Source organism: Helicoverpa armigera, chromosome 5 (assembly GCF_030705265.1).
Source record: "Helicoverpa armigera isolate CAAS_96S chromosome 5, ASM3070526v1, whole genome shotgun sequence".
In the NCBI taxonomy this organism is placed as follows: Eukaryota; Metazoa; Arthropoda; class Insecta; order Lepidoptera; family Noctuidae; genus Helicoverpa; species Helicoverpa armigera.
The window spans coordinates 10604469-10615149 of record NC_087124.1 but is presented as its reverse complement, the minus strand read 5'-3'; the positions used below and the strand labels follow the sequence as shown (position 1 = coordinate 10615149).

Genomic DNA, 10681 nt, shown 5'->3' with positions numbered 1-10681 from the left:
TGGAATTGCAACATCTATGTTACAAGTGGTCAGTGGAAAACTAATTTTGCAGGTAACATAGAAGCAGAATATAGCATTTAGTCATGACTAAATGATGCAGGTCTTGACTGTTTTTGCTAAGATCTTGAATAAATAATTCAATGTCGCTAAATATCAAATTCAGTTTCAATGTAGCAAACATTCGACAATTTATTATCATAATTGTATTTCCGGGGTTTTGCGGAACTATTTAGTGGCCATCCGATTATTTTGAAAAATCTAGCACTTATAATAAATAAATGAATATTCTTTAATTAATGTGTTTTCAACACGAATAAGCAATCAACTTGGTAATTAAGTAATTTAACTTTTTATAAAATATTTTGACAATTGTACAAACTTACCGTAAATATGTATTTGAGGATTTACTATAATTTAAAAATAATCGTCGTTGTCGCTGTTTCAGAAAAGACGAAAGACGTACCGCTTGATAAAGGCTTCCCTCACAGTCTTCCTCTTTTCGCGGTTTAAGCGATAAAAATAATGTTTGATTGAAATGAAATTCCTACAATAAATAAAATAATTGTAACTAAATAGATAGAATACGCCAATGTTCTAATCTTTATACTTGTTGAAATACTCTAAAATTTTCGAAAATACGAGGTCAGGTGCTTTTAAATCCCACAGATGATTATGGTGACTCCAATAAGGTTCTGGCACTACGTAATTTTCCACTAAATTAGGCAGTTTAGGAGCTAAAATATCGATATCTTTCAGTGTTGATAGTAAATCATTTTGAGCAGTTATCAGCAAGATTGGTGAAGTGATCTGAGACACATTATATTGGGGTGGCTTTCGAGTGCCATACCGTTCCAAGTTCCCTTCAGAACCCTCATCATAACGCTGAAATTTTCCGCTTAGAATCAACTGGGAAAAATGTGCCAAGTTCTTAACAGAAGTACCGCTTAACTCATGGGCCACAGCCACTGAAATATCTTTGAGGGGTATCGAACCTGGCTTATAACCAGTTGATAAAGACAGCCCTAAATCACAAAAACTTGGAACTAATCCACAAATGAATTCTAGAAAGAAATGACCCAAATGCTCTCTACCCAATATTTCACTGATACCTGCATTTTCCGAAAAGGCCTTTATTGCCATGTAATGTTGTGCACCAATGCGGGCTATGGGATGTCTTAAATTTTTCATCCAAGCCACAGGACCCAGCATTGCTGCTACCCTAACCTTATCATTGTACTCTGGTTGCATTGAAGTCAGTACGAAGTAATCAGTAGTGCCTTGAGAATGTCCTACGAAGAACAACTTGGAGTGTCCAGTACTTCGAAGAACGTAGTCTATACATGTAGGCAGATCATAGTTCCCATGTTCATCAAACGTGAAGTTCCAATACTCTTGGTCTTTATCAGGATCAAGTTTGACGTGTTTCCGTGAATAATAGTTGCCTCTGTGGTTAGCTGCCCACACGTCGTAACAGTTATCAGCCAGCACGTATCCCAGACCGTTCCTTGTTCCAGGAACTACCCACAAGTCTGTGGTATCAAATATACCATGCAACAACAACACTGGGTACTGTTTATCAGTTTCACTGCACTTTGATAATATTCTGAACACTTTTAAAATGTAACCGTCGGCGGTCGTCACTGTATGCACTTCTGTAGGGTAGTCGTACTTGGCGGTTAGTTCTGTGAAGTTCAAGTAGACATCCTCGTTGATCCCCAAAGCCTTCTTGAGCGCTCGTTTCTGAGGCAGGGAATACGATACGAGTTTATTCGGCCGGAGCGGAGGCCTTGACGTGTCGATCTGCAGTATGCTCTGTATCAGTATCAAAAAATATAGGGTCCATACAATGGGATACTGTTCCATCTTTATTGTTGTATCACGGAAAGTTTAACAGCGTATGTTTTCATTGTAAACTAGTAACCAGTTTTATAACATTCGATTGACCTTACAGGAAGGTCTTAAAGATAAATACGGAGGCGTGTAAAAAAAACTATATTTATAGAGATGAGTATTACCTATTTATGTTTTTATGTCGATACATTAGAATACAATGTGATAGGCGCGAGAGGTGAGCAGATAAACTGTTTCTCTTGAACTTCCTGGTTCCAGTGCATGCTTCTTGACGTTTTTGCGAGAAGCAACTGAATTCAATGAAATATGATTTTATTTTGCTTTCTTAAAAAAAATAGGGGAAATGACCTTAATGTGGAATCTTAACTGTGCATCGTGCACATCAAGCCTTATTTAATTGCAATTTGCATGTTCATGAACTTTTTAATTTTTTTACGAACCCCTGAAAAATTATTTACAAAACAAACTTATTGTGGTAAATGGTAATTTATTGGTTAAATTGTCAAAACAAACAAACAGGAGGTAGTTTTTGTATGTATTTCTGCATTTGGAATTTTCATGGTCAGTCATCGAATTGAAATTAAACTGTATACGTATATTCATTTATTTTTGTAGAATTGACCTTCGGAAGTCGAAGATATCAAATAAATATAGTGGCGAGAAGGAACTAGGAATTAATTAGTCACAAAATTACATTATCAAGAAGTTCATTTAATTGTGTTTTTGTCAAGGAATTATTTTGAACTGAAGTTTTACTGAAAATTCTACGATGAAACTACTACTACTACTACTACTACTTTTCACATTTATGTGCCAAATGTGATATAGTTTAGGGTTTTGTACCCGAAAGGTACCTACAGAGGACCCTGTTTCCTTCACCATATTTCACCAGGCTTAATCTCAAAAACCGTAACAGCTGAGAGAGTTGAAATTTTCACAGATGATGTATCATTGTTGTCACTAAAACAACAAATACTGAAGAGTAGGATATAAAAATATTTTAAAGGGTATTGAATTGTCGGTGCACCAGTCTAACCAAGGGGTCGCCCTGGTAACTAGGTTGAGGAGGTCAGTTAGGCGCTTCTTGTAAAACACTGGTACTCAGGTGAATCCGGTTAGACTGGAAGCCGACCCCAACATAGTTGGGAAAAAGGCTCGGAGGATGATGATGATGAATTGTTGGTGCTTTATATTTTTTATGATAACTTGTTGGTTGTTGCAACTCTTCTGAATTTCCACTAGAGTAACCACGGGGAATAAGTGTGATCATGATTTAATTGGTGTAGAATAAAGAATCACGAGTAATATGTCATTGATATTTAATAACTGCAGTACAAGGTGTACAAGTGTGATGGTACTAATTAATTATAATTGTTTGCAAGGTAAGCTATTAAGAAGGTATCTCCATATAAATAAAATGAAAAATGTATTTTTTCAATTCATCTCCTGAAAAATATGCTTTAAGTGCTATTATAATTTTCAAGATATTTTTTTTTCAAAAATACGAACAAAATATTTCCATGCAAGTCTTCATACTGAAGGTTTCATAACAATGGTAATAATAAATAAATCTCAACGCAAAGTCCTAAGTGTCAGACTGTGAGACATAAATATTCCATGAGGTTTTCAAATGGTCTTCAATGTTGATAGCCGCGTTGACCTTGCTGGAGGGTTGCCCCTTACGACAAAACCTTTTTTTGTTAATTTTGTCTTTTTTCTGAAATATTAAGTGTACCTCCAAGTGTTCCTCTATTTAACTATAACGATAACCAAACTATTTTTAGTTGCCAAATCGCTGATATGACCAATAACTACCTCTATATACCTACTTTCAAAGTGTTTTTTTTTAAAGAAGAAAACAAAACAAATGCAAATGATAATATTCATTGAGACTCTTACTATAACATTGTTTTATTGAGCAGTTAAAACAAACAAACACTTAATTTAAAAACCTTGGTAAGTAATAACGAATTTATTATGAAAAAAAAAACTTAGTGAAACGTGTTCCTCAATATCCACAAGGAGTACGGAAATAAACTAAATAGTTATTTTTTCTAAAGGAAAAACCTTAAAGTCATATTATGTAATGTCAACCTTGTCACATTATGTAACAAAATGACACTGACGTACATACATACAGACATTACAACTTGTAATACATAATATATAGAAATAATTAAAAAAATGCTATGCATTAATTACAGGCGCCATCAGATTATGTATAAGCACTAATTTAATCTTACCATGACCTTGGTGATCTTTAGAAAAATGCCTTGGAATTAAGGGGTATTCCTACTAAGTTAAGTTATTTGTTAAGTATTATGCAATATGTAGAAACCGGGAAACTATTTTCTACGTGAATGAATAAACTTCAGTAACTTTTAACGTGACGTTTATTCATCGGGCTCTATGGTAGAATTGTTGAAAATAAGCCTAGTCTAGCCATCTAGCAATTTAATTTCTATCCAGCCAACATTACCTAAATAAAATTATCCTAATGAAACTCTACAGTACCTATCTACTGTAAATTCTCCGAAATGACTGAAATGTAAAAAAAAATCACCGTTGGATAGCTATATTATCCTGTATGAAATAGGCTATATTTTATCCGGTTACGGTAAGAAATTCCCATACCTGTTAAGTTAGAACATACATACATAAATAAATATTAAATAGAAGACAACTTCGCCTTAACTGATATAATTTTTCCAATGACCGTGACGTGAACTTCGACATTAACCTTTGTGACCAGTTATATAAATTATTAGCACTTCCTTGTTGAGACTTGTTTTTTATACTTAATTGGGTCCTACTCATCACCTTCATCTTCCAGGGTTGATAGAAATTAAGATATTTTACCTTTTACAAGCGAGTAACTCAAGGAACGGGACTGTTTGAAATTGTTACTGTGGGACACAAAGGAAAGAAAAATGAAAATATAATAATATTGCTTATAAATGAATTTGGAAGATAATGGGATGATTCGTCTATTTAAATAAACCGGCCAAGTGCGAGTCGGACTCGCGCACCGAGGGTTCCGTACAAATCCTGTATAGATAAAAAGTGAGTCTCGCGCCAACCGTTCAGTTTAGAACAATCATAGTTATGGTAATTTCGTGAGAGTCAAAATACCTAGTTAATATTTTTTATTTTATAATATAACTAAAATAGTAGGCCAGTACCTTCTAAAAGTTATTTTATTAAAGTTATTTATATACAACATTTTATAGTCATCATTCAGAAATCTGATTGAAAATAACTAATTATGTCTTAAAGGTCATTGGGCATATCTGACACGCTTTGTAAAAAGTGGCAGACATGAATCAAAGTAGTTTTTAATCGTGGAGAATGGTAAGTATGACGTTTCTTTGAATATAAATATTTTATTAAAATTCCATGGAGACGAGTGTCCAGGATCGTTTGAAAAATATAAAAGACAAGCAGTTTCAGAGGATTGTACAGGTTGCAATGCTAGTTTTTATTGTTAAAGACTTTTCATAAAGAAGGAAGATGCCAATTCGGATGACCAGGATCTGATGAGGATCTGGAAACCCTGAGAAATCGAGGGCAACTCTTGAATATTGTAGGCACGCATCGAGTCAAAACCAGACATGTGACTGTATTTTTGAGGGCACTGGTAAACAGTGAAGGTTTGGAGCTGATTTGATTATGGAGACTACAGAGAGTCGAGGAAACTCCTGAATGGTATGTTGCAACTACCACGTGTTTGGGCTTATTTTATTCGTATTGGCGAAGACTTTCCACATAGATAGGTTTGACTGCCATTGTGGGATCGATAGCAAAGATCAGTTATAGTTATGGGAACTCCTTTACAATTTATAACGTAACCGTGTGTTGGAGCTTGTTTTATTTTAGGTGATGAGAATTCACTACTAATTGGATCTTTTATTTTTGAGGGATTAATCACCTAACGAGCTCCAGTTTCAGGTTTTTTTCGAAACTGCCTGACGACTTGTAATGATCCGATGAATCCGCCGTGGGTATGGTTTCCATACTAAGGTGCCTAATGACCTTTGAATGATTTAAGATTTTTCACAGTTTAGAGGCAATTATATTTAAGAAGTGTTTGATATGAATTTCAACTTTAATATCTCTACGCGTTCATGTGAAAAAGGGTAGGTAGTAAGTTTATAATCATAAAATATTATAATATAATATTTTAATATTTTATGTAACTTCAAATTTATCATTTTCATTCTGAGTTCACGGGAAGTACCTTGTAGGTTTTGATTCCCTAGCGTGTGACGGAAATTCGTTTAAGGTGTCGGTATAACTGCTGTATCTTTTGATCGCGTTAACTTAGAAGTTTGATTTTTTCACTGCCTAAAGGGACAATAGACTTAGGTATTTGGTAAAAATTTCAATTTGATACCTTTATTCGTTCGTGAGAAATAAGGTAGTAAGTTTCATTTTATTAAAATATTTTTTTTAATATTATACAACTAAAAAAATGAGATTTTCGGAATTTTTCCTATATTTGCATTATATGATAATGCTTCATGCCAAATTTCAAGACTCTGAGTTTACGGGAAGTATCCTGTAGGTTTTGATTCCTTTGCGAGTGTCGAAAATTTGTTGAAAATATCGACATAATCGGCTGTATCGTTTGATTGGCTTGGCTTAGAAGTTTGATATTTTCACAACTTAAAGGGACAATAGACCTGAGTATTCCATGTGAATTTCAGCTAGATACGTCCACGCGTTCTCGAGATAAAGGGTCTTGACAGACAGACAGACAGACGGACAACAAAGTGATCCTATAAGGGTTCCGTTTTTTCCTCTTGAGGTACGGAACCCTAAAAAATTGAATGCAGATAAAATGACCCAAGTGTTTAGACATAGCTATTCGATTTACCTTTTTAAATACTAGGTTCACTGAACGTAATAGGTACATCGATACTTTAATTGGCAAACCAGCCAACTCTACATGTATCAAACAAACCTATACCCTATTTCTATTTTTATATTATAAATCCTGCTTATATTATAAATGTGAAAGTTTGTGAGAATGTATGGATGTATGTTTGTTATTCAATCACGCAAAAACGGCTGGACCGATTTGATTGAAATTTGGTATGTAGATAGGTGATACCCTGGATTAACACATAGGTTACTTTTTATCAACACACCACGCGGGCGAAGCCGCTGGCTGAAGCGAGTATATTATATGCTATATATGTATATTATATGCCCAGGAACAGTGTAGCTTCCTAGCAGTGAAAGAATTTTCCAAATCGTTATGCAGTTTCAGAGCCTTTAGTACCTATACAAACAAACAAAAAAAACATTTTCTTCCACTTTATGATATTACTATAGAAGTACAGACATAAAGGGTACCTAAATGACATCTATTTGTCGATACAAATTGAGGCATGACTTCAAGCCTTACATTACGTACACATACAACGTAATATCGAGCTTAAATTCGCAATACTTTGTGACGAATACATTGAGCAATGTTTCCCTAAGGCAACACTTTCGAAATAAAACCGGTCATTGGTTTTTCTTGGAAAATATGTCATCGTCCTTTTAGAGATTTATTTTATTTAATTTTTAATTCGATCATAAGGAATTGATAGCGGTTTTCCTTATAATTAACTGGTTGTTCCCCACGGTTTCACCTGCGTCATGGTAAAACTATATTCCGCAAAGGGATGAAAAGTAACCTTTTTCAGTCTCTAGATTGTCTGTGTACTAAACATGTGAATCTATTTAGTAATTCTCATTCAAGCCCAACAGATGAAGCTACAAACAGAATTACTTTTTGGTTTATACTGTCAAGGGGGTAAAATCCTTATATAATTCACATTTAAATTAATATGATACTTACAATCACTTAAGAATGAAAACCTAACGGTTATTTCGGACAAGAGAGAGACAAGTAAAAATAAATATGCTGACATGAGGTTTTGTCCATCCATTTTCATGATTGCACATGTAGAATGAAAGTATGTTGACCCCTGATGCAACATCTAAGTCATGTTTTATTTCTGGTTTGCATTTTGTGGTGACTGACTTTTAACTCTTAGTGTGTTTACACTGCAGACCAAACAGTCGGCCGACAGTTGGCCCGACGATAGAAAATCAGTCTTCAGTAAATCTTTGTAATGTGCGATTTCACGTAATTCATCTTCTTACCGATTTATGAGCCCAAACCAACTATCGGCCGACTAAAAGTTTGCAGCGTGCAGCGTACTCTGATTTGGCAAAAAAAGTTAAATAATGATTACCGATACGTGCAAAAAGATTTCGTTACCCATATCAGTGTCATATAATATTATGATAATATGGACCGATTCAATAAACGGTCTTGTTGCAAAGTGACAGCCCCACAATAAGATATTAATTTCTAAATATAATAATAACGATTCTTGAGGAATCATAATATTGCCAATCATTGATTCAAATTAAAGTTTAATTTTTCAGTTCATTCATGAACGAAAGACGACTGTATTTTAATTTATATTGGTACATCCTCACTCGATTGTCAAATGTTTTGTATTGATTCTCCAAGTAGATATGTTATGGACCATGTGATTAATTCGGGCATTATTTATAATGCCCGAATTAATCACATGGTCCAGGAGAGATGGAGATTTATATTTAGCATTATAAATAATGCCCGAGCATTATGAATAATGTCTAGCTTTATCGGGCCAAGTGATTAATAACTATCTTAACTTCATTATTTATCACATTGCACGGGCATTATTATATTGCTACATGATAGTTGGGCAATTTGATAATAAAGCTATATTTTATGCGGTGCGAGGGTGGCAGTTGTTCTAATAAATAAATCCTGTTACTTGCTACATATTTTATGATTACTGTTTTAAATTATGTTCTATTTTAATGGGAAATTATAAGTCTAGCCACAAAATTATTAATTGGACAATTGTCATCTAATTTACTATCTCGTTTTTCTTGATCTCATTTTTTTTGGCTCGTTTTTTATGGTAGAATTTAATTTGGATTCAAAACATTGTATTAAAAACTGAACTTAGTGACGAAAACGAATCGCTGCAAAACCGACTCCACGTAGTCTTGTCTGCCCTACCCCTAGAGTGCAATTCAAAACCGCGTAGGCACGGAGGGGCGAGGTGGCCTGCGAGCTGAGGCGCAGGTAGTTGAAGCGCTCGCCGCCGCGGCTGAGGCTGGCCGGCGGAGCCGGCCAGCAAGCCGAAGCTGCGGTGGTGAGCGTGAAAACCATCTGCGACGATAAGCTCGCATGGGACCGCCGGAGCCCCGCAGCGCCGGAGCCGTGACAGAAGCCATGCTTGCTGCATGTTGCATGCTTACTTCTATGCTCTGTCAATTGATATGGGATGTGTTATATTTAGTTTATTTTAAGTTTAATGTCAATAACAATAAAAAAAATGAAATTAAATATGTTTGTATTACTTTGCCCAAAAGGTCACGGGCAATATGTATAGTGCCCGGTCAATTTGATTGTTTGAATAATTATTATCAAATTGCACTCTCATATTGGGCATTATTCATAATGACCGGGCATTATGTATACTGCCCAATTTATCACTTGGTCCATAACAGATATACGATAGAATATATTTTTGACATGACGCGCAATAAGGTGACCACTTTGTCCTTTTATACCCCGAGCCCTTTGAAAATCCATTAAAAAATACAATCATATTTAATTCATATTTTCCCAACTGCTAAGAGGTACTCTTAGCAACTTGATTTATCTTCAAAAGCCAATATTTATTTTTACCTTAACGGACCCTCATTTAAATTCGAAAAATAAACTGACTGCCAGCTCATCCCTTCACACTCAATACGGATATATATAAAACTTGTGGGTCACTAACCGGCTGAGTACTGAACTGACGACCTTTGAATGCGCGTGCACATCTTCAAATGCCAGCCGATTGAGTAATTACAAGCCGTGTCAGGGGAGCATTGATGTAATACTTTACGTATTACTTTGTACATAAGCCCTACATACCATTTTCTATATACATCGAAACATTCATACTTCCACAAGCAAAATTTTTACATACAAAACCAGCAATGTATATCATTGTGTGAACAACTTAGATTGTCGTTATATTACGTGGTTTCTGTTTGACGAGAAGCTGATTATTGACAATTGTGTTTGAAATCGTTTGACTTATAAATTTACTTAAAGGTTTATACATAATTCATTGAGTGTTCACGTAACTTAGCAGTCGTGTTAACTGTAACGGAGGCACACGTAGGCTACTTTGCTGTAGTTTGAACTTACGAATTACTTTAGGTTTAATTTATAAAGTCAGGAGAATCAATGTGTCACTATTAAACATTGGAGCACTTGTTAGAGAATAATCAATCAGAGAAAAGAAGATAAAGTTTTGAGTACGTGAACTTAATTGAACGAGATTGCATTAGAAGGAGTATTCATGTTTTATATTCCGCCACATAGAAAAATATTGGTTTTTGTGGTTCATTCTCGTCAGAAAGATAAGCCGTTGAATTAGGATTAACATTCTATGTAATACCAAGAACATGTTTGTCCTAGTTTTTTTTTTAAACATAGCATTCAAACAAAACAGGAAACCAATACATAATCCTTTATCACCACTTCTAAAGGCAATAAAAATAAAACTATTTAGGTAAACGACAAGTTACGTCATTATTATTTCTTCTCTTAGTCATCGGCTGGTTGTCAACATTATCTAATTTGTAATCAAGGCTAGGAAAACGAGGTGATTCTTAATGATACATTTCTTCATTAAATTAGGTAATTAAATTCCTTCTAAGTACATAATGTATTGGTATTGCAGGATGTGATGTCATTTATTACCAATAA

The 10681-nt window shown here is 34.7% G+C and overlaps 1 protein-coding gene across 1 annotated transcript; it reads right to left on the bottom strand.

Moving 5' to 3' along the window:
• Positions 1-590: 590 nt before the first annotated feature.
• LOC110379171 (gastric triacylglycerol lipase) lies at positions 591-1886 on the bottom strand. The gene has a single exon (XM_021338710.3). The coding sequence runs from the start codon at positions 1861-1863 to the stop codon at positions 595-597; it is 1269 nt and encodes a 422-aa protein (XP_021194385.3). The 5' UTR covers positions 1864-1886; the 3' UTR covers positions 591-594.
• Between the last annotated feature and the right edge of the window lie 8795 nt (positions 1887-10681).